Source organism: Lithobates pipiens, unplaced genomic scaffold (genome assembly GCF_037356315.1).
Source record: "Lithobates pipiens isolate NorthernLeopardFrog02 unplaced genomic scaffold, aLitPip1_a1.2 Scaffold_1, whole genome shotgun sequence".
Taxonomy (NCBI): Eukaryota; Metazoa; Chordata; class Amphibia; order Anura; family Ranidae; genus Lithobates; species Lithobates pipiens.
Window position 1 is genome coordinate 127,467,026 of NW_027507685.1, and position 26,755 is coordinate 127,493,780.

At 42.8% G+C, this 26,755-nt stretch overlaps 1 protein-coding gene across 1 annotated transcript in view; it reads left to right on the forward strand.

Annotated features, from left to right (window-relative positions):
* LOC143974710 (chemokine-like protein TAFA-1) overlaps positions 1 to 18,083 on the forward strand; it is a 49,510-nt gene extending 31,427 nt beyond the window's left edge. The window contains exons 3-5 of the mRNA XM_077476346.1: positions 5,182 to 5,322; positions 7,832 to 7,956; positions 11,866 to 18,083. Of these exons, the coding sequence (XP_077332472.1) occupies positions 5,182 to 5,322; positions 7,832 to 7,956; positions 11,866 to 11,883 (284 nt within the window). The 3' untranslated portion in view covers positions 11,884 to 18,083. The remainder of the gene's footprint in view (positions 1 to 5,181; positions 5,323 to 7,831; positions 7,957 to 11,865) is intronic.
* The last annotated feature ends 8,672 nt before the right edge of the window (positions 18,084 to 26,755 follow it).

Here is a 26,755-nt window from a genome sequence, read left to right on the forward strand (position 1 = left end):
GAATTTTTTTTACCAAAAACATGTAGCGGAATACATTTTGGCTTAAATTTATGACAAAATTTGATTTTATTGGATTTCTTTTAAAATAGAAAAAAGAAAATATTGTTTTTTTTCCAAATTTCCGCGTTTTTGCGCTTATATCGCAAAAAATAAAAAACGGAGTCGTGAATAAATACCACCAAAATAAAGCTCTATTTGTGCGAACAAAATGATAAAAATTTCATTTGGGTACAGTGTAGCATGACCGCGCAATTGTCACTGAAAGCGCTAGAGCGATGAAAGCTGAAAATTGGGCTGGGAAGGAAGGGGGCGAAAGTGCCCTGTATTGAAGTGGTTAAGGTCGCAATAGTGGAAACCTAGGCTAAGATTGTAGATTGCCTTTAGACCTAGAAGGTGTGTGTGTGTATGTGTACTATATACACACTTCGAGACACCCATGCTTTTGCAAGTGCCTTCACTTGGTTGTTCGAGAGTTCACCACGAGTTGATCTGGCAGACTTTAGCCTTTCCACAAACTCCGGGCATTTCCCAGGATATTATGTCCAGTAGTGGCCGCCTTGCTGGAGCAAGGACTTCTAGTGAGCCTTGTTTGGGCAACAACCTGGCACAGAGCTTTTTTCCCAGGACCTGGAAAACATTATTTCAGACTCTGATCGAATTGGGAGGAGCCATCAGCGAGAGACCAACTAGTCTCATTACAGCAATGACCTGCCTGGAAGCAGTTCTGAATCTCTGAAGAATACAGTAGAGTTACTCTCAGAGAGAGCAACAGTATAAGTATCTCACTTGAACAAATTATAGCTCTTTCCCATTGGTTGCATCCTACGGTCGCAAAAGGATAAAGAATTAACCAGTAGTAACCCATGTGGTCAGAGGGGCCCAATGGAAGGTTGACAAATGTATTAACTGGTTTTGTAGTAATTGAAGACTTGCTTCCTGCACCAGGAACAGTGACTCCACAGAGGAGACAAGTCCATTTTGGGAGATAGCTAAGCTAGATAATCTTTCAGTTTATCAACTACTAGGCATACCAATCATCGCAATCTATTACTTGTCGGGTATTCATGCCAATGGAGGACAAGGTGTCCAAAGTCAGAGTTGCAGCAGTCACAGACTAAAGTCCTTCCAAATATGCAACAAAGAAAGCCTCAGCTATGCTGCAAAGGCTCAGCAAAATGGGCAAGTCAGGTCTGCCAGTCCTTTTAGTTCAGGTTTGCTAGAACTTCCTGCCAGACGGCATAAGGTACAAAGTCGTTGGATGCAAAGGGATGGTCTCCAAACCAACAAGCCGTTCAAGGGATTGGCAACAAATAAGGCTATCAGGATATTAATCTGACAGTAACCTTGGTGGCTTCCCAGAGGTAGAAGCAGTGAAACTACATATTGGCTAATCTGCAGACCCAGCTGGATGTCAGTAGCGTGAACAAACCTAATAGTCTCCAGGATCCTTATCAGGATCTGCAGTCGTTCAGTGGTGGAGGACAATTGCCTGGTGGCCTGCAGGCCATGATATCCGTGGATACAGTCTCAGATCTGAGAACCTCCTATTTTCCTTCCTGAGATCCAGCACCTCATACAGCGTGGCTAACGGTATCTTCCACATTCAGACAAGTTATAGCTAGATGCTGGAGACCAAGAAGTGAAGGCTCACCTAGAGATCCAGCTCTCAAATTTTGACAACAAAATCCATTGTCGGAAATGATGATCCTGTGTACACAATTCCGCCGCACAAAATTCCATGCATGCTTGGAATCAAGCAGAAGAGCCGCACTGGCTATTGAACTTCTTTTTATAGTCCCGGCCTACGTGTTGTACGTCACTGTGTTCTTGACATTCGGCATTTCTGACATTTGTGTGACTGTGTGTATGCAAGACAAGTATACTTTACTTAACGGTGACGGTATTTCTAACTAAGCATTTTCCCCACAAATAGAGCTTTCTTTTGGTGGTGTTTGATCACCTCTTCGGTTTTTATTTTGAATGACAATTTTGAAAAAAAATACAATATTTTGTAATTTTTGCTATAATAAATAACCAAAAAAAAAAAAAAAAAGCTAATTTCTTCATCAGTTTAGGCAAATATGTATTCTACATATTTTTAGTAAAAAAAAAAATGCAATAAGCGTATATCGGTTTGCGCAAAAGTTATAACGTCTACAAAACAGGGGATAGATTTATGGCATTGTTATTATTATTTTTTTTTTTTACTAGTAATGGTGGTGATCAGCCATTTTTTTTTTTTTATCATGACTGCGACATTGCGGTGGACAGATCGGACAATTTTGACACTTTTTTGGGACCAGTGACACTTATATAGCGATCAGAGCTAAAAATAGCCACTGATTACTGTGTAAATGTCATTGGCAGGAAAGGGGTTAACACTAGGGGGCAATCAAGGGGTTAACTGTGTTCCCTAGGTGTGTTCTAACTGTGGGGGGGGGGGGGGACTGACTAGGGGAGGAGACAGATCGGTGTTCCTACTTAGTAGGAGCACATGATCTGTCTCCTCTCCCCTGAGAGAACCGGGATTTGTGTGTATTCACTCTGTCACAAGCGATCGTGGGTGCCCAGCGGTCATCGAGCCCGTGGGGACACGCTGCAGGCGTGTGCCTGCTACAGCGCCAAAAAGAGCCGACGTACAGCTACGACGGCTTGCGCATGGGAGCCAACCTGCCACAATATAACTGTGGCAGCTGGTCAGGAATGGGTTAAACTACTTTGACCGTCAGCTGTGGGAAAACACAGCAAAATGACTTTGCGATTTTGTGGCCCGCGGTTAAAACATTCCTATCCTGAACACGAGAGGGAGGTTGAACCTCCCTTAACCACAGCGCCTCCTAAACGATCCTAAAAGCCTAAGTGTACATGGACACATAGGCTTTTATGAAGTTGAGTTTAGAAGCTTTGGGAAATAAACGCCAAAAGCTCCTAAACTCAAGTTTAGGAGCTGCTAGTGTACATGGAGCCTAAAGCCTCATACACACGATAGGACTTTGTACAAACTTTCCCTTGGATTTTTGTACAAAGGGCGTCGGCCCTGAACTTGTATTGCATACACACGGCAGGACTTTTTCAGCCAACTTTCACCAAATCATGTGGTTTTTCTGCTCTTTACCGCCACCTTTGGTCAACTTCTGTATTGTTGTCTGATCTTTTGCATTGGTTCTGAGCATGCCTGTTTTTAGTTTGTACAAAAGTCCTATGGTTTTCTGTACACACGATCAGACTTTGCTCCATCGGACTTTTGTTGCCAGAAAGTTTGTCCATTCCCACAGCCAACAAAAGTCTGATGAAAACCAAAAAAGTTTGTCCGATGGAGCGTACACACAGTCGGATGTTGCTCCAAAACAGCTAAATTGCATGTTTGTTGTCAAAAAGTCTGATCGTGTGTATGGGCCTTAAGACTGCCCTGTATTTGGCTCCATCCATCTTCCTATCAACTCTGACTAGGTTCCCTGTCCCTGCTGAAGAAAAGCATCTCCACAACATGATGCTGCCATCACCATGTTTCACAGTGGGAATGGTGTGTTTAGGGTGATCTGCATTGTTAGTTTTCTGCCACACATAGCTTTTTTATTTTAGGCCAAAAAGTTCAATTTTGGTCTCATCTGACCAGAGCAACGTCTTCCACATGTTTGCTGTGTCCCCCACATGGCTTCTTGCAAACTGCATACGGGACTTCTTATGGCTGTCAATGGCACTCTTCAATAAAGGCCAGATTTGTGGAGTGCTCCAGAGTTACCATGTGCCTCTTGGCTGCTTCTCCGATTAATGCTTTCCTTGCCTGGGCTATGAGTTTAGGGGGACGACCATGTCTTGTTAGCTTTGCCGTTGTGCCCTACTCTTTGCATTTTCGGATAATGGATTGAACAGTTCTCCATGAGATGTTCAAAGCTAGGGATATTTCTTTATCACCTAACCCTGCTTTAAACTTCTCCACAATTTATCCCTGACCTGTCTGATGTGTTCCTTGACCTTCAAAATGCTGTTTGTTCACAAAGGTTCAGTATTAATACTAAGATTAAATCACACACAGACGATTTCTGAAGGCAATTGGTTCCACTAGATTTTAGTCAGGGGTGTCAGAGTGAAAGGTGCTGAATACAAATGCACACTGCATTTTTCAGATATTTATTTGTAAAAAATGTTGAAAACCATTTAATCATTTTCCTTCCACTTCACAATTATGTGCCACTTTGTGTTGGTCTATCACAAAAAATCCCAATAAAATAGATTTACGTTTTTGGTTGTAACATGACAAAATGTGGAAAATGTCAAGGGGTATGAATACTTTTTCAAGCCACTGTAAATACATTATATATAGACTCTTCCTATTGGATCTGTGAAAGTTTTTATCTCAGCCTTTGTCCGCATTGGGAAGATTTTCTCTCACTTCCTGTCCACATGACACCAGGACAAGAAATGGGAGGGTTCAGGAGTCTCTGGGGTAGGAAGCTTTGGCTGGTGTTGGCCCTAATATTTTTTTTTTTTTTTTTATAGGAAACTGTTGTGAATTTTATTAGATCTTTCACAGAGGGTAGCCTTTGTGTCTTATGCCGCGTACACACGGGCGGACTGTATGGCCTACTTAGTCCGTCGAAACACATTTCAGCGGACAGTCCGCTCGTGTGTGGGCTTCAGCTGACTTTTTCAGCGTGCAGTCTGGCGTACTAAGTATTTCGGATTTTTCAAAATTCTGTCCGTCATACTTTGGTTTCAGCGGACAATCCACTTGTCAGTAGGCTAGTTCAACGGACTAAGAATGGCGCATGCTCAGAAAGGATTTACACGGCGGAAGGGTGCATTGCTGTGTATTGGACTTCCTATTTCTAGTCCCGTCGTACGTGCTGTACATGTCATCACGCAAGCTTTCAACGGACTGTTTGTGCATCCGTGTGTGGTCAAGTCCGTTCATTCGAAAGTATGACGGACTGTCCGTCGGATTGTATGACGGACTAAGTAGGCCATACAGTCCGCCCGTGTGTACGCGGCTTTAGTTTGGATTTTCAATTTTAGACCTTGACTGGCCATGATAATGTTGTTCCATGCAAGATCCAAGTGTCTGGTTGGAAGCAGAATAGAAAAAAAGTAATAAATTGACTGAGTGCCTTTTTATATTTTTTAAAATTGGCTAACATGGAAGTATGGCATTTGACAGGGCAGCTTCTTATTTCTCTGCAGCCGGAGGCACCTGTCGAGTGGTGTCTGCTCATCGCTGCTGCAACAGGAACCGCATTGAGGAGCGCTCACAGACGGTGCAATGTTCCTGCCTTCCTGGAAAGGTGGCCGGGACAACTAGGGACAAACCATCCTGTGTAGACGGTAAGTTGTTTATTGATAATTCATTATCTGTGCTGGTGATAAGTGGCCAATTTAGGGTTGTAATTAAAAACCTTTGCTGCTCTGCATGTAGGCTGGGCCAGCTGATTGGTACTCAAGATGGAGTAAATAGAACCACACAGAATAGTGCACACATACAAAAAAAAGTTACTTTCAAATCTTATAAGGCTACTTAAAAACACCTGATCTTAATAAGTAAATATGGGGATTTTGTAACACCATAAGGCCATACTGTGGTTAAGCCCACCACTGTGTCAAAGTACCCCATGGAGATTGAGTAAAGGTACATGAGACCAAGGAAGGTGGCACAATTATAATTTGGTAAAGCAAAATTAACAATTAACATGTGGAAGACAGTGGAAAGGAGCTTACATACAGTTCCAAACACTATGGCAAATAGCTTCATTATTACATTCAACCTGGGTCTAACAGCTATTAACAACGCTGGCCACACTTTAACACAGTACAGTAGTGCAGGTGCCTTTAGTAACAAAGTAGGCAGGTCCTTGTCCCAACTACTTAGTGTTCCCAGATGGTATAGTGTTCCTGCACTGCCCCTCCTCAGATGCACTCTCCCTAGCACTGTCCCTAGCCAGTGAGGATCCTATCCCTATACTATCCGCCTTGCAGATGTGCGCCAACCGAAGTGGGACGGTGCTATTTATTAGCATTGCCCTCACTAAAGACAGTCGTGGAGGTCAGCCAAGGCAGCAGCCTCCAATTGGACCACTGCTCCTTTGATGACATCTATGGAGGCTTCAGAGGAGCGAAGCTCCTCTCAACTCCCATTCCCCTCTTCACAGCGGCCAGCTGAACAGCGCTACCTACAACAGGAAGGATAGACTGCACCTGCCTACATCATATCTGAATAAAATCTATATTTTTTCTGTGACACTGGGCCTGGCATATTCTGCATTTTCCAAAAAGAGCAAACCAAAGAAAAAGCCTTCCTTTAGGCATTTTTTTCAAAGATATTTTTACTAATCTGCATTACCAATTTTACTAACACTGCAAGGCCACAATTGTACATTTTACAGCCTAAAGTGCACAAGTCATGATAGAGATGTGGGCTGCCATTGCTGGCCTTCCTATTAAAATTCTAGTTGCCTTACTAATGCTGGCATCAAACCTTCTGGGAAAATGCTAGCACTTTCAGAAGCAGAAAAAATGTAGGCCCACAATTTTCTTTTATGACAGGTTTCCCTTAAAGTGTGTGTAAACTCTAAATCTATTTTTAAGAATGATTGGCATCACACCGCACCTACAGCAGTGTTTCTCAACCAGAGGGCCATTTGGGTTCCTCCGGGTTGCCACAAACACAGGACCAAGTTTGCCCTGGATCATTCTCATGAGTTCCCATGGTGCAGATGGGCCAGCTGGCAGCCAGCACCATTACAACCAGTGACACTCTAGGGCTGGAACAGGATGCACAGCATAATTCATTGCCATGGTGTTATGTTAGCACCTGCACCATGGCAAAACAATGATACTGATCCAGGGCAGGTGGCATGCATGGCCCCTGTATGATCGGGGGACTTTTTGATGGGGGGGGGGGGGCAAGAGTCTGTAGTGATGGGGAGACTGATCTGGTGGAGAGCCCACATGTAGAGGGGCATTTTAAAGGGGTTGTAAACCCTTGTGTTTTTTTTCCCCTTAGTGCATCCTATGCCTTAAAGTGAGAAAACTTCTGACACTGACCGGCCCCCTAGCCCCCCGTTTTACGCACCTTGGTGGAGACATACTGAACCTCTCTGCTGTGGTTCTCGGCTCTTGATTGGATAGATTGATAGCAGCACAGCCATTGACTCCCGCTGCTGTCAATCAAATCCAATGACGCGAGCGCCAGGGTGGCTGGGCCGAGTCCGGCATTCTGTGTGTATGGACACAAATACTGGACTCGGGCGTGCGCCTGCAAGGTAACCCCCAGGGAGAGCGCTTCTCCTAGGGGGTTTACCAATGCAAGGAGGAGCCGCGAGTGCCACTGGGGGACCCCAGAAGATGATGATTGGGGCCACAGTGTGTAAAACCAACTGCACAGTGAAGGTATATGTTTGTTATTTTAAAAAAAACAAGGGTTTACAACCCCTTTAACATGAAGAGGGACTTCTAGCATGAATGGGAGGCCTCCGATGTGATGGGGGGACCTTTGACATGAAGGGAAGCATGTTATGTGAAATGTATTTCATCAAAGTGGTTGTGTGCATTGTCCCAAGCTCAGGTTTGCCATTGATAAGTAACATTTATGTTTTGTTACATTAGACTGGGGTGCCTCAGAGTTTTTAAAATGTGCTACGACTGAAGAAAGGTTGATAAACACTGATATACAGTTTTCTAAAGAAAATCACTTTTGGTGAATGTATTTCAAGGTGTCTTACCTTGAGATCTTGCCAGTAACTTAATTAGAGATCTTTTATGAAAACATAGAAAAGGAAGCACTCCTGAATTTTATAAAGAAATTGATTCATTCTAACAATTCCAGATCTTTTTTCAGCTTCCATCGTGATGGGGAAATGGTGGTGCGACATGGAGCCCTGCCTGCAGGAGGAAGAATGTCAAACGCTGCCCGACAACTCTGGATGGATTTGTTTCCAGGGAGGGCGCATCAAAACCACTAAGGTTAGCGTGATTTGTCAACAAATCAAAACAGTCCTGCACCCTTCGGCTGTCATATTCCGTAACATCAATATTTCCAGCTACATTCCAGCATACTCTACCATGACATACAGTAGTATTTGATGCTAGGGCTATATTCACCATGATGCATTTTTGTATCTACTTAATTTCAATGCGCAATAGCTTATGGCAGAAGAATCAAAATACATCTTAAAGTGGATGTAAACCCTCACATATACCCAGTGAAGTGAATAGCCTCAGATGGTACACCGAGATTAAACAAATTCTCCTACATAAGTTTTGCATGTATATCTGCTGTCTTCCCTTTCCACAATCTTTGGAAAGTGCAGATCGTGTTAGAAATCTTTCTTCCTCTTTCGGCAGTGGGTGGGGAGTCTGGGTTTACACTGTGTGTGAGCTGGAGCAAAGGGACACCCTCCCACATAGGCAGAGGAGGGAAGGAACTTACAGAGCTGTAGCCTGAATAGACATGCTCCCTGCTAATCTCCTGGTTGGTGAGAATACTGCTGCAGTACTTGCTTCAGCTACTCACGGTGGTCCCTGGTAATATGGTGGTTGGTCCTTTAGTGGCGACCGCTTCCCTTCAACCTCGGACCACGACAGGCTCTCCGGCCGGCAGAACCGTCACTTACAGTTGGACTGCAAGCCGCGTTCTCACTCCCTGCGCTGCTCTCTTGCTTCTAGATAGGCCCTCAGACAGCCTAGCGGCCAGATGTACCCGGGATAGGCCCAAACTCCAGCCTAGCAGCCCGGGCAATGTAACACACAGCCACCCAGACACTGATCACCTGACTTCACCCAAATATATAGGTTCTCCCAGCAAGCCAATGGATTCAAGAAAACTCCTGCCAATTGGCTGAGATGCCCCATATACCCATAATCTGACCTTGCATTGCCCTTCTCGTATCTATTGCCTCTAGGTACCTGGCAACCGAGCGGCAGAAGAGAAAAGTGCAGCAATGCCAGACTTAGGGAGAAATCAATTGATCCCTAACAATTAGCCAAGGTAGTTACTCCTGGCAGGTAAACTTATATAGCACCCTGGAGCTTAGGGTTGCTCCTATGTAAAACACATATTATACATTTCTGAATCTGTCTTTTTATGAGCTCTTGTAATTCCCCACAAAGCAGGGCTCAGACTAGGAAAGAAAGGGGTAGCACTGTGAATCAGTCAGGGTTTGCTACATTGCAGAGTGTTGTCACTCTTTTGGCTTTGGCTTGTGTGTCAATGATATCGGTTTGGGACAATTGACCTTTTTCTAGTAGGTTTTGTAGTCTCATAGACTTGTATAGGAATGCAAAACTCGTTGCAAACAAAAGCCCATCAACACAGGACTTAACCCTTAGCTCTTCCTGACAGTGGAAGAGAGCAGAGTGATGATGTAATGCTTTTTCCTAAAAAAACACATTCCTTACTGTATTACCTGCTGCTGTTTTCTTCAAGCCAGGAAAAATGTTTAATCACTTGCCGCCCACCCTATAGGCAAATGATGGCTGCAAAGTGGTTTCAAAATCCTGACTGGGCGTCATATGACGTCCTCAGGATTTTGAGCCGCTGTGCGCCCCCGGGGGCGCACATCGTGGCGATCGATGTTGCGGGGTGTCAGTATGACACCCCGCAACTACAATCTCGGTAAAGAGTCTCCGACGGAGACTCTTTACCATGTGATGAGCCGCGTCCAATCACGGCTGATCACAGTGTAAATAGGAAGAGCCGTTGATCGGCTTTTCCTCACCCGCGTCTGTCAGACGGGAGTAGAGGAGAGCTGATCGGCTGCCCCTCTGACAGGGGGGTCTGCGCTGATCGATTATCAGTGCAGGCCCCCCGAGGATGCCCACACTGGACCACCAGTGACGCCACCAGACCACCAGGGATGCCCAGCACCAGGTATGCCACCCTAGACCACCAGGGATGCCAATCAGTGCCCACAATGGGCATCACTGATTGGCATGCATTGTTTGGCACTGATTGGCATCCATCAGTACAAAACAATACAATGCCGCCTATCAGTGCCCATCCGTGCTGCCTATCAGTGCCCATCCGTGCCGCCTATCAGTGCCATCCATGCCCATCTGTGCCACCTATCCATGCCAATCCGTGCCAGCTATCAGTGCCAATTTGTACCACCTATCAGTGTCCATCTGAGTCGCCCATCAGTACCACCTATCAGTGTCCATCTGAGTCACCCATCAGTACCACCTATCAGTGCCGCTTATCCATGCCCATTCATGCCGCCTATCCATGCTAATCCGTGCCAGCTATCAGTGCCAATTTGTGCCACCTATCAGTGTCCATCCGTGTCGCCCAGTGCCACCTATCAGTGCCGCCTATCCATGCCCATCTGTGCCGCCTATCCTTGCTGCCTATCCATGCCAGCTATCAGTGCCAATTTGTGCCACCTATCAGTGTCCATCCTTGTCGCCCATCAGTGCCACCTATCCATGCCCATCAGTGCCGCCTATCCATGCCAATTTGTGCCACCTATCAGTGTCCATCCATTTCACCCATCAGTGCCACCTATCAGTGCTGCCTATCCATGCCCATTCGCGCCACCTATCCATGCCCATTCATGCCACCTATCCATGCCAATTTGTGCCACCTATCAGTGTCCATCCGTGTTGCCCATCAGTGCCACCTATCAGTGCCCATCAGTGCCGCCTATCCATGCCCATCTGTGCCGCCTATCCATGCCCATCTGTGCCACCTATCCATGCCAATCCGTGCCAGCTATCAGCACCAATTTGTGCCACCTATCAGTGTCGCCCATCAGTGCCCATCAATGCCACCTCATCAGTGCCACCTCATCAGTGCCCGTCAGTGCAGCCCCATCAGTGCCCATCAGTGAAGGAGAAAACGTACTTATTTACAAAGTTTTGAAACAAAAAAATATTTTTTTTCAAAATGTTCTGTCTTTTTTTTATTTGTTTACCAAAAAATATAAACCGTAGAGGTGATCAAATACCACCAAAAGAAAGCTCCATTTATGGGGAAAAAAAATTATAAAAAATTCAATTGGGTACAGTGTAGCATGACTGTGCAATTGTCAAAGTGTGACAGTGCTGAAAGCTCAAAATTGGTCTGGGCAGGAAGGTGTTTAAGTGCCCGGTATTGAGGTGGTTAAGAAAGCAACAAATACACAAATTCACATGGTGCAGATCCGTTTTGACGGACTCAGTGGGGGATTGCTCCGCTGATCCCTGCTGAGCAGGCGGATAATTGGTCTGTCTCCGGTCACTGTGCTGAGATGGACCTGTTGCTCTCCTATATGCAGATGCGAGCCACTAGATGGATGTTAAAATGACCACCATCCGTCTGGATTTGGCAGACAGGATCGTATATCGGTGGATGTCACTGGATATGTTTTTGTGCTGACATCTGCCACTCCATAGAGCTAATTGGATGGTCCGATCAGGTACGCCTGAAAAAACGGACAGGCGGACCTGATCAGACAGCCCGTGTGAACGGGGCCTAAGGTGGAAGCTACATGACAATGGGGTTGATTTACTGAAAATGAAGAATCAGCTTCCAGGTGTTTTTGTCAAAACTTAATTGAATAAGCTGATGTTAGAAGCTGATTGGTTACCATGCAGAGCTGCACCAGATTTTGCACTCTTCCAGTTTATCAACCCCATTGTGTAACAGCAGTTAATCGCTCACAATCCCACCATGCTGCAGCTCACTGTTCTATACTGCTGTGCAATTTACGCTACAGGCAGCCATGTATTTCATCAGTGAGCAATCAGTCGCTACTCTTCCATTAGTCGCTACTCGTCCATACTCACTTGCAAGTTATTTTAGAAGTGTGATTGAGCTGTTAAAAATTGTCCCTGTAGCTTTGGTCTAAGTTTTGATAAAATAACCCGTCTACAATTTTTGTTTCCTTATTTCAGATTCACCCTAGATACTGAACTCTTTGGAGAAATTCCTGCAGAGGATTGTATACCTCCCCACACCATGTAGAGGTGCAAAATCCCCGTAGCACAGGTACCATGGTCATGTGACCCCCCTGGGACAGAGATGAAAGTGCAGCCTGGTGTAATGGAGTCTGATGGTCTACGGCGGGTTCTCAGAAAAGCTCTTCTATTAATACCCAGCCAACGTGAAAGCAATTAATAAATAATGTAATCATGTTTGTAAGTACTTGAAATAATCACAACAAAAATATACACAAATCAAGGCCTTCTGCTGATGTGTAATTACTGGATTTTTTTTTACATATTTTATAATCTTTTGCTGTTTGGTCTTTCCCAACCACCTATGTCTGTATAATACTTAAATGGGTCAATTTATAAAAAAAATCCGTGCACACCATGCCATACACATTCCTGCAGGCTGAACAAATTTGGGCTGTAATAAATAGATTTGTCTGCTCCATCTAGTGGCCAAAATGCAGTATATCCTCTCATTAAGGTATTTCAGAATATCATACTGCATTTTGGCCACTAGATGGAGCACACATTACTAGGAATTCATTTATTATAGAAATTATGACCAAAATGTGTGCAGCTTGCACAAATGTGTGTGAGATTTGTCCAATAAATGTTTTATAAATAGGCCTCAGCAAAACTTCTTCTTTTTTTTTTTTAAGTTTTAGATTTTAGCATGCAGGGAGGTTACATCCTCTTGTCATGATTATTTCCTATTACAATACTCTTCTACTAGTATCCAAAAAACATCAAAAGGCACACTTTAACAGCTCCTTATATAGGTCATAATAATACACATACCCTTACATGTAGAAAGTTGTTATTTCTTATATCAAATTGTCAGAAATATGTCCCCAGGCGATCACAAGTAGGTAAGTATAATGCATTAATCTTCCTTTCAGGATTCCCAAAGGAATTTGGTTTGTTCGCAGTTATAATATCAAGAGATAAATATGCAAAGACGGCACATAATTAGTTCCAGTGCTTATTATATGTATGTCACTGTGATCTATAAAAAAAAATGTAGACAAAATTAGGAGCTTTCTATGGACAGATCCTTAGTTCTGAATACATCATAAAAGAGCGATAAGTGAATAAATGCCCCAAATATATTTCTCCCATCATGAGATTACAATCATAGTTTGATAAGGGTATCTGGCATGAGATTCACTTGCATGTATAGTCAAACTGTATATGTTGAGTATCCCAGGCTGTAGTTTGGCAAACGTAAAGATATGATTATATTTGGTCCCCTAAATGCACAGTGCCTTGAAAAAGTATTCATATCCCTTGATATTTTCCACATTTTGTCATATCACAACCAAAAAATGTTAATCTATTTTATTGGGATTTTATGTGATAGGCCAACACAAAGTGGTACATAATTGTGAAGTAAAAGGAAAATGATACATTTTTTTAAAATGTTTTACAAATAAATATATGAAAAGTGTGGCGTGCATTTGTATTCAGCCCCCTTTACTCTGATACCCCTAACTAAAATCTAGTGGAACCAATTGCTTTCAGAAGCCACATACTAGTAAATAGCGTCCATCTGTGTGTAATTTAATCTCAGTATAAATACAGCTGTTGAAGCCCTCAGAGGTTTGTTAGAGAACCTTGGTGAACAAACAGCACCATGAAGGCCAAGGAACACACCAGACAGTTCAGGGATAAAGTTGTGGAGAAGTTTAAAGCAGAGTTGGGTTATTAAAAAAATATCATAAGCTGTGAACATCTCATGGAGCATTGTTCAATCCATCATCTGAAAATGGAAAGTGTATGGCACAACTGCAAACCTACCAAGACATGGCTGTCCACCTAAACTGACAGGCAGGGCAAGGATTATCATTAATCAGAGAAGCCAAGAGACCCATGATAACTTTGGAGTCCACAGCTCAGGTGGGAGAATCTGTCCACAGGACAACTATTAGTCGTGCTCTCCACAAATCTGGCCTTTATGGAAGAGTGGCAAGAAGAAGCCCATTGTTGAAAGAAAGCCATAAGAGGTCCCATTTTCAGTTTGTGAGAAGACATGTGAGGGACACGGCAAACATGTGGAAGAAGGTGCTCTGGTCAGATTAGACCAAAATTGAACTTTTAGGCCTAAATGCTATGTGTGGTGGAAAACTAACACTGCACATCACCCTGAACACACCATCCCCACTGTGAAACATGGTGGTGGCAGCATCATGTTGTGGGTATGCTTTTCTTCAGCAGCAGGGACAGGGAAGCTGGTCAGAGTTGATGGGGAGATGGAAGGAGCCAAATACAGGGCAATCTTAGAAGAAAACCTGTTAGACTCTGCAAAAGACTTGAGACTGGGGTGGAGGTTCACCTTCCAGCAGAACAACGACCCTAAACATACAGCCAGAGCTACAATGGAATGGTTTTGAAAGCATTTTCATGTGTAAGAATGGCCCAGTCAAAGTCCAGACCTAAATGCAATTAAGAATCTGGGGCAAGACTTGAAAATTGGTGTTCACAGACACTCTCCATCCAATCTGACAGAGCTTGAGCTATTTTGCAAAGAAGAATTGGCAAATATTTCTCTCTCTATATGGTAAACACATCCCCAAAAAGACTTGCAGCTATAAATTGCAGCAAAAGGCCGTTCTACAAAGTATTGACTCAGGAGGGCTGAATACAAATGCATGTCACATATTTATTTGTAAAAAAAACTTTTAAAACCATTTATAATTTTCCTTCCACTTCACAATTATGTGCCACTTTGTTGTTGGTCTATCACATAAAATCCCAGTAGAATACATTTACGTTTTTAGTTGTAACATGACAAAATTTGGAAAATTTCAATGGGTATGAATTATTGTGGACAATTGTCCTGAGTGAATCACAAATAACTTGAGAAAAGCAATTTTAAGAAACAGTCCGCTTCATTTTATGAAAGAGACTCAAATGCAAATCAAGTTCTTATATCCCAGCACTCCCAATGATTCACAGTTCATCACATCATTAGGGCCACAATTGTCCATGTACCACATATACATACATACATACATACATACAACAAAAAGTCGCTGAAGAAGTGTTAAACCCAAAAAGCAAAATTGAATTTCCTGGTGCCTCCATGGCAGCAATCATGTGATCGTAGCCCCACCTACTTCCGCCCACAGGGCCAGTGAATAGCTATAAAAAGTTAAGACCCACACAACAGCCTATTCCCTGTACATCGCTAGGAAGTGGAACTAGGTGGGTTCTGTATGCTGCCAGAGAGGCACCAGGAAAAACAAAAATTGTATGATACTTACCGTAATTTTCTTTTCCTGCTGCCTATCCCTAGCAGCATGCTGAACCCACCTAGCGATTTTTATAGCTACAGTGGTTATAAAAAATCTACACACCCCTGATAAAATGTCAGGTTTCTGTGATATAAAAAATGAAACAAACTGAAATCTTTTAGGTGGAGGATAGTAAAAATAAAAAAATTTAATAATATGGTTTCATAAGTATGCAAACCTTTAACCAATACTTTGTTGAAGCACCTTTTGCAAAAACACTCCAAATCTGCCAGATTGGATGGGCATCTCCTGTGCACATCCCTCTTCAGATGACTCCACAGATATTCAATCGGATTCCGGTCTGAGCTCTTGCTGGGCCATTCCAAATATTTAATCTTCTGGTGAAGCCATTTCTTTGTTGATTTGTATGTATGCTTTGGGTCGTTGTCATGCTGATAGATTAAAGAGGGAGTCCGCCTAAAAAAAATAAAAAAAAAATATTAAAAGCCAGCAGCTACAAATACTGCAGCTGCTGACTTTTAATAAATGGACACTTACCTTTCCCAGGATCCAGCGATGTCGGCAGCCAAAGCAGAGCAATCGCTCGGCTCTTGGCTGCTGCCGCCACCATTCTCATTGAGGGAATCAGGAAGTGAAGTGTTGCGGCTTCACTTCCCGGGTCCATAGTGCGCATGTGCGAGTCACACTGCGCATCGTAAGTGGTCCCCGCTATCTCCTGGGACATATGTGTTTCCCAGGAGACAGCGGGGGGTGCGGGAAGGGGCATCTATTCCCAGAAGTGGGTGCAGATACCTGTATTAAATAGGTATCTACACCCCCCACCCCCCTGAAAGGTGCCAATTGTGGCACCGGGTGGGGGGGGGGGGGGAATCAAATGAGCAGAAGTTCCAGTTTTTGGTGGAACTCCGCTTTAAGTTCCTCTTCATGTTCAGCTTACTAACAGAAGCCTGAAGGTTTTGTGCCAATATTGACTGGTATTTGGAACTGTTTGTAATTCCCTCTACCTTGACTAAGGCCCCTGTTCCAGCTGAAGAAAAGCAGCCCCAAAGAATGATGCTGCCACCACCATGCTTTACTGTGGGTATGGTGTTCTTTTGGTGATGTGCAGTGTTGTTTTGCCACCAAACCTATCTTTTGGAATTTTGGCCAAAAAGTTCAACCTTGGTTTCCTCAGACCATAACACATTTTCCCACATGCTTTTGGGAGACTTCAGATGTGTTTTTGCAAAATTTAGCCAGGCTTGGATGTTTTTCTTCATAAGAAAAGGCTTCCATCTTGCCACTTTACCCCCTAGCCCAGACCTATGAAGAATACGGGACATTGTTGTCACATGTATCACACAGCCAGTACTTGCCAGGTATTCCTGCAGCTCCTTTAATGTTTCTGTAGGCCTCTTGGCAGCCTCCCTGACCAGTTTTCTTCTTGTCTTTTCATCAATTTTGGGGGGACATCCAGTTCTTGGTTATGTCACTGTTCTGACATATTTTGTCCACTTGATAATGACTGTCTTCACTGTGTTCCATGGTATATCTAATGCCTTGGAATTTCTTTTGTACCCTTCTCCTGACTGATACCTTTTTAACAATGAGATTCCTCCGATGCTTTGGATGTTCTCTGTGGACCATGGCTTTTACTGTAGGTTGCGACCAGGAAAATGTCAGAAAGGACCGACTAGAACAGCTGAACTTTATTTGGGGTTAATCAGAAGCACTTTAAATGATGGCAGATGTGTACTGACTCCTATTTAACATCAGTTTGAATGTGATTTCTTAATTCTGAACACAGCTACATCCCCAGCTATAAGAGGGCGTGCACACTTATGCAACCACACTTTTTTATTTTTTTTATTTTTACATCCCCCTCTAAAAGATTTCAGTTTGTTTTTCAATTGAATTGTACAGTTTATAGGTCACATTCAGGCTCGCTTCACACCTAAACTGGCCGCGCATCGCACAGCATCGCTGTCTGTCCCTGTTCTCCGTTTCAGGGAGGAATCAAGGCAGAATCTTTCCTTAATTTGGCCCTGAAACGGAGGCAAAGAAGCGTTTCTGTGCATTGCGCTCCACAGCCGCCCCGGAGACATGTGAACCAGCTCCATAAAGAGCCGATCACATTCTCCTGCTATGTGAATTGGATGCGCAGAAACCGCATCCAATTCTCATAGGTGTGAACCAAGCCTAAAAAGGTGGAAAAATTTCTGAAATTATTTATCTTTGTCTCATTTTTTTTTTACATCACAGAAACCTGACATTTTAACAGGGGTGTGTAGACTTTTTATATCCACTGTATGTACTGGTCCTGTGGGTGGAAGTAGGCAGGGCTACTATGACATATATGCCGCCATGCAACACTGTACCCAAATTAAATTTTTATAATTTTTTGGAGACAGATAGAGATTTCTTTTGGTGGTATTTAATCGCCATTGAGTTTTAATTGTTTTGCTAAACAAATGAAAAAAACATTTTGAAAAAAAAAACAAGTTTTTCTTAGTTTCTGTTATAACACTTTACAAATAAGTAAAATTTTTTTCTTCGTTGATGAGACTGCAGTGATAATCAGCGCACTCATGAACAGAACTCTGATTATCAGTTGCCCTCTCAGAACTAGAGTACCGCGCTGGAGCCGTTTTGGTTACAGCACGGTACTAAAGTGGTTAAATGTGGCAGCGGCTTTTTTTTCCCCTCTTTATTTTCACCTGGTGATCCGGCCAGTTACACACTTTCTATGTTATGGTGACTCCACTCTGGATGGAGGAGTCACCTTGGACAGCAGCATTGTCAACCTATGAAGAGCTTAGTGTTATATGTACTAGCAGATTTAGATGGTCTTAACTAACAAGCTAAAGTTGAACTCCAGCAACAAATTTGTTTCCTTTTTGGGATAAAGTCTTTACATAAATGAATAAATTCTCACAAATATCTTAACACTATCTGACATTTTTACTGGATAACTTGATTTTTATTTTTTGTTACCTTCCTTTAACAAAATAGACGGTCAGGAACAACAGCTAAACATAAAGAAAAAAAAAACTGCAAAAAAAAAAAAAAAACGAACACAACACCACATCTAAGAATAAATAATCTGAAATATACACAAATACATTCTTGTTTTGGGGTTTAAAAAATGCTTTAACCACTTGACCTTCGGAAGGTTTTACCCCCTTCATGACCAGGCCATTTTTTGCAATACGGCACTGCGTTACTTTAACTGACAATTGCGCGGTCCTGCAACGCTGTACCCAAATAAAATGTATGTCTTTTATTTCTCACAATCAAAGCTTTCTTTTGGTGGTATTTAATCACCTCTGCAGTTTTTATTTTGTGCGCTATAAACACACTTTTTTGCAGATTCCTTCCTACTGTTATTCTGGACTTTGTTTGTCTGTGTTCAAGTGAATATGAATGGGCGTGATTTAATAATTATTAAGCAGCTGATTCACTTCGCAGGGTTCTAATTAGGAAAGTGAAAGGGTCTGCCTCCCTTTAGCTGAGATTTTTCTTTGGGATTCTCTCACCAAAAAAGTGCAGGGGATGCTAAAAAATCTGACTTGATTCTTATGCCTTGTACACACGGTCGGACATTCCAACCACAAAATCCATCTGATTTTTTCAGAAGGATTTTGTCCAAAACTGGTGTTGCATACACACGGTCCGACAAAGCTGTCGGAATATCCGATAGTTCGGAACGTGATGATGTTCATTGTGTACGACGGGACTACATAGAGGCTAGTATCCAATAGCTTTAGTGTCGCAATTTGGTCTGAGTATGCGTGGCACTTTGTCCGTCGTAATTCTCTACAAATGATGGGAAAAAGTCAGATCTGATTTTTTTTGTCTGGAAATTTTAGATCCAGCTCTCAAATTTTTTCCGTCTGGATTTCCAACGGAAAAAGTCAGAGCCCACACACGATCGGATTTTCTGACAATATAATCCGATCGGACCTTTTCCGTTGGAATTTCCAACCGTGTGTACAGGGCATTAGGCTGCATTCACACCTGAACGTAGCATCTTTGAGCGCTTTTCCCGCATTTTTATTCATAACTTACATGTTTTTATACAGCATTTTTGAGCTTTGGTGTTTTTTATTAGCCAATAGAGAAAACTTATCTGTTGCATCATTTGTTGCTAGGCATTTCAGCTTTTATTTCTTCTTTTAGAATTATTATTATTCTTTTATTATAATGTTTTTTTTTGTTAGGGTAAGGGATTAAAAGTTCAGTTTAGGTTAGGTTGGGGGGGGGGGGGTATTATTTTATTACTTCTACTATTACTACTAAATAAATGTAAAATACACAATAAAAATAATCAATTCAATACATTAATACTAAGTAACAGTAAAAAAATGAACCCTTAACTAACCCTTACCCCTTAAAAAAGATAAAACAACAATAACTAAACATCCTAACACAAAATAAATAAATAATTATTAATATATCTCTTTTTCAGGTTTGGGCATTTATTGTCATTTTATTTGTGGTATTAATAATACATTTATTTTTTTAAGGTTAGGGGTTAATTATTATTTGTGTATTATTACATATTAATTTATGATGATTTTTAGCCATTTGTGTATTTATTTTACATTTATTTATTCATACGTTATTACTTTTTTATTTTTGACTTTTTTTCATTTGAGCAGAAAATCGTGCATTTTCATTCATTTCTATGAGAATAAAAATGCAATGAAGTTTTTTGAGTTTCAGGCGACTTGGAATGGAGAAGATGTGGAGAAGATGTGAACCATCTCCATAAAGAAGAATTTATTTATTTATTTTCCCCTCTCCAGCGTTTTGGAGCTTCAAGCTCCAAAACGCTGAGGTGTGAATGGGGCCTTAGGCTGGATTCGCACCTATGTATTTTTAGTGCTTTTTGCATTTTGCAGATTTGCACTACAGATCGTGTTCCATAGGAAACCATGTTAAATGGACTGTAGTGCAAATCTGCAAAAAGCACTAAAAATGCATACAATAGGTGTGAATCCAGCCTTAGTGCAGACTTCCTGGAAAATTACATTTTTGGGGGCATTCTGTATACCATCTGTGTACAGAACACCTCCAAGTTGCCATATTGCATTCCATTTTAGAATAAGAATAAAAATGACAGAGCTGTAGTTTGAAAAGAAAAGGGAATTTTTAATAACATTCCATTACAATATGACTTGTGTAGCAATTTTATATGCTAGGGTTATTTATTTTTTTGCCACTTTTTCCCCACAAAAGTGGAGTTACCCTTTAATGTTCTGTACAATATTACACTAATTCAGATTCGCCCCGATACTAAACTGTTTGGAGAAATTACTGCGGATGACTGTATGCCTCCTTAGTTGATCACAATTATTATTATACAGGATTTATATAGTGCCAACAGTTTACGCAGCGCTTTGCAATATACAAGGGAGACAATACAGTTATAATACAATAAAATACAAGAGGATTGAGAGGGCCCTGCTCAGAAGAGTTTACAATCTAATAGGGTGGGACAGGTGGTACAAAAGGTTGTAACTGTGGGAAATGAGCTGATGGAAGTGGTAACAGATTAGTTGGAGGCATGATAGGCTTCCCTGAAGAGATGAGTTTTCAGGGATCGCCTGAAGGTAGCAAGAGTAGGGGATAGCCGGACAGTTGGAGGTAGCGAGTTCCTGAGGATGGGAGAGGCTCTGGAGAAATCCTGGAGACGAGCATGGGAGGAGGAGAGGAGAGAGCTTGAGAGTAGGAGGTCTTGAGAAGAGCGGAGAGGACAATTTGGGTGACATTTGGAGACAAGATTGGTGATGTAGCTCGGGGGAAAAGTTGTGAATGGTTTTGTATGTTGTGGTTAGTATTTTGAATTTAATTTGCTGGGTGATTGGGAGCCAGTGTAGGGATTGGAGGAGAGGGTTGGCAGACACTGAGCCATTGGTAAGGTGGATAAGTCTGGCAGCAACATTCATGATAGACTGAAGAGGGGATAGCCTATGGAGAGGCAGGCCAATGAGAAGGCCAATTAGATACGTTTAACATATAACTCTTCCGTTCATGTTTCGTAAGGTCATTTGGGAACACGAAAACTTTTCCATTGTAGTGACAAAACTCATACACATGGTGCTTGTTTTGGCTTACTTTAGCCCGGGGACCACAGAAGCGGCAATCTCTGCTCTTTTAGGCACCACATTTGGATGATGCATTTTTAGACCTTGGCACTGGGACACGTAATATCTTATTTTTAAAGAACTGCAGTTGGTTGATGTAGAGTAATGTGAATTGCAATATTATACAGAATTTTGACATTTTTATAATTTAACATACAGTAACACCTTTATTACGAGCATAATTCATTCCAGACAAATGCTTGTAATCTAAAGCACTCGTATATCAAAGAGTGTTTCCCCATAGTAAATAATGGAAACTAAGATAATCCGTTCCACAGCCACTGCTTGTCTATGCAGTACCACATGTGGCCAGAGGTGCGGGGGAACTGAGTGTCACCCCCCGCCCCTCTGGCCAAATGCACACCCCAGTGGTTTGAATCCTGCTTGTCATGCGAGCCAACGCTTGCAAAGCAAGTCAGGATTTAAAAAATAAAATAAAAATAGCTTGTATTGCGAAACGCTCGTAAACCGCATTATTCGCAATCCAAGGTTCCACTGTACTTTTATTATATAATTGGTATTGCATGTAAGGTGAAGCTTTGTCTTTGCTATTTGATAGAAAAAAAATGCAGCATTGGAACTAATTAATTATGTGCTGTCTTTGCATATTTGTCTCTTGATAATATAACTTGGAATGACGGAAATTCCTTTGGGAATCCTGAAAGTATGATTTATGCATTATGCTTACCTACCTGTGATCGTCTAGGGAAATCCTTCCGACAAAGATATAACACCCTACAAGCAAGTTTATTTGGATTATTGTGGTTTGGATAAGAGTATTTTTTTTTGTGCTTTTAATTATTGGTGTTTTTTTTTGGCTAATAGTAGATGAATAGATATTGCAATGAGAATAAGGTTTATATTGCGGTCTTTGCCCTTGCTGGGGAGATTCACCTCTTTTTTTCCTGGTTGCCACAGTCGCTGAAATAATAAATGAGGGGAAATCCACAATTATGGAGTTGGCACAGGACTAGGTATTGAGGGTAAATAATCCAATGGGGACAAAGTTTTTCAATGATAGCTCTCTTAAATTTTAGGAGATTTCATTACATTTCCTGTAATAAAAGTATAGGAAATCTCACCAGTGGGACACCGACAGAAAAACCCAATAGTAATGTTAACCATTCCCTGCTTTAACAAAAAAAAATTGTTTTGATTATGCGTAAACTTAAATGGATAGAAAATAAGTAGATTGCAAGGTTCTCCACTAACAGTATTATGCACATGGCCATAATGAAGAAATGAAATAATTATTTTTAAGTTATGTATTCATTAAAAACATAAAACAAAAAAAAATAATAATAAAAAAAGGATTACCTTAATCTGTTTTTTATATGATCTCTCGTAACCCCTTATTGTTCTTTTAAACCTGTGTTGGTCTCTGAAGAGTGGTTCGCAATAAATTGCTTTTCAGCTGACAGGCATTCAGGAGGCATTATTTCTGCTTCCCGAATGCCTGTTTTGTATTTTAACTGGCGAATCAGTTTTTTCCAAATTGAGCCGTTTTACTGGACTTTGACTTTAAAGTGTTACTAAACCCAGGATCCTGCATTCACTATATCTGGTCTCCCACAGTACATGGGAATGCAATCATTTTAGTAAATATAAACCTTTTCTAATTAGTTGTATATAGCGGTCTTGTGACTTCTGTCAGAGTCTGGTTAAAGCCTGAAGCAGGGGTTTTCACTCTGCTCTCACTGTCCTATGAGGCTGCATGACCCCTGATGCTCTGTCTGGACAGTGCTGATCACATGCACTCTCCCAAGAAAAAGAAAACTCTCTAACAATAGACACCAAACTGAGCATGTGCAGAGTGCCCCAAGCATCTGTTCTATCAGCAGATGGATTGGGGACAGTGGAAGAAGGGGAGGATCAGAGAAGACAGGATCAAACAGTCTTTTTACACATTGGATTAACCCCTTAGGTTCCACAGTGAGTGAGCAAAACAAGCACGCTTTACTGCATATATAGACTGATTTTACTGTTGTGGGTTTAGGAGCATGTAAATGACAGCAGGCGACTAATCTGGACACATTTTCAGACTCTTATGCTCAGACTGAAGAATGGGAGATGATGTCAGCACAATGTGATTGTAACATCATTTCTTTTGCATTATTCCAAAGTCCTTTCAGGACTTGCTTGTCCATCTTTTTAAGCTGAGCATACCTAGTTAGAATTTCCATCAAAAATGTTCAGTTTTTAAAACTTTTGTTTGACTTTTTATTGGTTAAAGGAGAAAAAAAGGCAATCATTTGCAACTGCAGTGACAAGAAAAGTCAAGGAGTTTCTTATCTGAGCAAAATAAATTCAGTTTTTTTTTTTTATTCACTACAACTCCATTGGCTGAAGAATCAGCAATACAAGTCTACCAGGTGAGAATTGTTCACTTTAACCACTTGCCGACCGCCGCACGACGATGTACGTCGACAGAATGGCACGGGCAGGCATATGGGCGTACCTGTACGTCCCTGCCTTCCTGCGGGTGGGGGGCCCGATCGGGCCCCCCCCCCCGGTGCCAGCGGCGGTCGGTATCCGTTCAGGAGCGATCCGGGATGAGGGGGCGGCCATTCGTTCATGGCCACCCCCTCGCGATCGCTCCTGAGGAATGGAAGTGAGGCGTGACATCACTTCCTCTCCTGTAATGTAAACACAGGCAGAGGAAGTGATGTAATCTCTCCTCCGTGTCGGTATTTTTCGTTCCGGCACCGAGGAGAGAGGATCGGTGAGTTGCACCAACACGACACTACACAGTAGAACATGCCAGGCACACTCTCACCCCCCGATCACCCCCCCAATCACCCCTGCCCCCCCAGTCACAGTGACACCAATTGCATTTTTTTTTTTGCATTGGTGTCATTTGTGACTGTAATAAATGTTCGGGCAGTTAGGGTTAGCCCCCTTTAGTTCTAATGTACCCCCCCAATGAAGGTTTAACCCCGTGATCACCCCCCGTCGCCAGTGTCACTAAGGCTGGGTTCACATTGCAGCGGTTTATGAGAACGGATGTGATTCGCACCGCACTGCAAATCACATCCGATCTCTGTGCGATTCGAGTTCAGCCATACAGATAGTATGGCTGAATTCGCGTCGCACCCGCCGCAAACTCGCACAGGACCCTTTTTTTGGTCCGCAGCAGAATCGGATCGCATGGGTGTTCACACCATGCGATCCGAGTTTGCAGATCGCACTGCGATATGCGAACTGATCTGGGGGTGTCATTAACATTTCACTGACACTCCCAGCAGTTCGCATAGGGCAGTGAGAACTGCCGCCGGGAGGCATGCGATGCGGGAACCCGCCGCGGATTCGTGGCGTTCCTGCATCGCTCCAGTGTGAACCCAGCCTAATAAGCGATCATTTTTCTGATCGCTGTATTAGTGTCACAGGTGACGCTAGTTAGGCAGGTAGGTATTTAGGTTCGCCGCAGCTTTTTATAGCGCCAGGGACCCCCCATATACTACCGCATAAAGCCCCCTGATTGCCCCCTAGTTAACCCTTTCACCAGTGATCACCATATAACTGTTACAGGTGACGCTGGTTGGTTAGTTATTTTTTTTATAGTTTCAGGGCACCCGCCATTTATTACCTAATAAAGGTTTAACCCCCAGATCACCCGGCGGGTGTCATTTGTGACTGTAATAACTGTTAGGGCAGTTAGGGTTAGCCCCCTTTAGTTCTAAGGTACCCCCCAATAAAGGTTTAACCCCGTGATCACCCCCCGTCGCCAGTGTCACTAAGGCTGGGTTCACATTGCAGCGGTTTATGAGAACGGATGTGATTTCCACCGCACTGAAGTGCAAATCACATCCGATCTCTGTGCGATTCGAGTTCAGCCATACAGATAGTATGGCTGAATTCGCGTCGCACCCGCCGCAAACTCGCACTGGACCCTTTTTTTGGTCCGCAGCAGAATCGGATCGCATGGGTGTTCACACCATGCGATCCGAGTTTGCAGATCGCACTGCGATATGCGAACTGATCTGGGGGTGTCATTAACATTTCACTGACACTCCCAGCAGTTCGCATAGGGCAGTGTGAACTGCCGCCAGGAGGCATGCGATGCGGGAACCCGCCGCGGATTCGTGGCGTTCCCGCATCGCTCCAGTGTGAACCCAGCCTAATAAGCAATCGTTTTTCTGATCGCTGTATTAGTGTCACAGGTGACGCTAGTTAGGCAGGTAGGTATTTAGGTTCGCCGCAGCTTTTTATAGCGCCAGGGACCCCCATATACTACCGCATAAAGCCCCCTGATTGCCCCCTAGTTAACCCTTTCACCAGTGATCACCATATACAGTGGTGTGAAAAAGTGTTTGTCCCCTTCCTCATTTCCTGTTCCTTTGCATGTTTGTCACACTTAAGTGTTTCGGAACATCAAACCAATTTAAACAATAGTCAAGGACAACACAAGTAAACACAAAATGCAATTTGTAAATGAAGGTGTTTATTATTAAAGGTGAAAAAAAATCCAAACCATCATGGCCCTGTGTGAAAAAGTGATTGCCCCCTAAACCTAATAACTGGTTGGGCCACCCTTAGCAGCAACAACTGCAACCAAGCGTTTGCGATAACGTGCAATGAGGCTTTTACAGCGTCCTGGAGGAATTTTGGCCCACTCATCTTTGCAGAATTGTCCTAATTCAGTTACATTAGAGGGTTTTCGAGCATGAACGGCCTTTTTAAGGTCATACCACAACATCTCAATAGGATTCAGGTCAGGACTTTGGCTAGGCCACTCCAAAGTCTTCATTTTGTTTTTCTTCAGCCATTCGGTGGTGGACTTGCTGGTGTGTTTAGGATCATTGTCCTGCTGCAGAACCCAAGTTCGTTTCAGCTTGAGTACACGAACAGATGGTCGGACATTCTCCTTCAGGATCTCTTGGTAGACAGCAGAATTCATAGTTCCTTTTATCACGGCAAGTCTTCCAGGTCCTGAAGCAGCAAAACAGCCCCAGACCATCACACTACCACCACCATATTTTACTGTTGGTATAATGTTCTTTTTATGAAATGCAGTGTTCCTTCTACGCCAGATATACTTGGACACACACCTTCCAAAGAGTTCCACTTTTGTCTCATCGGTCCACAGAATGTTGTCCCAAAAGTCTTGGGGATCATCAAGATGTGTTGTGGAGAAATTGAGACGAGCTTTGATGTTCTTTTTGCTCAGCAGTGGTTTTCTCCTTGGAACTCTGCCATGCAGGCCATTTTTGCCCAGTCTTTTCCTGATGGTGGAGGCATGAACGCTGACCTTAACTGAGGCAAGTGAGGCCTGCAGTTCCTTGGACGTTGTTGTGGGGTCTTTTGTGACCTCTTGGATGAGTCGTCGCTGCGCTCTTGGGGTAATTTTGGGCGGCCGGCCACTCCTGGGAAGGTTCACCACTGTTCCATGTCTTCGCCATTTGTGGATAATGGCTCTCACTGTGGTTCGCTGGATTCCCAAAGCTTTGGAAATGGCTTTATAACCCTTTC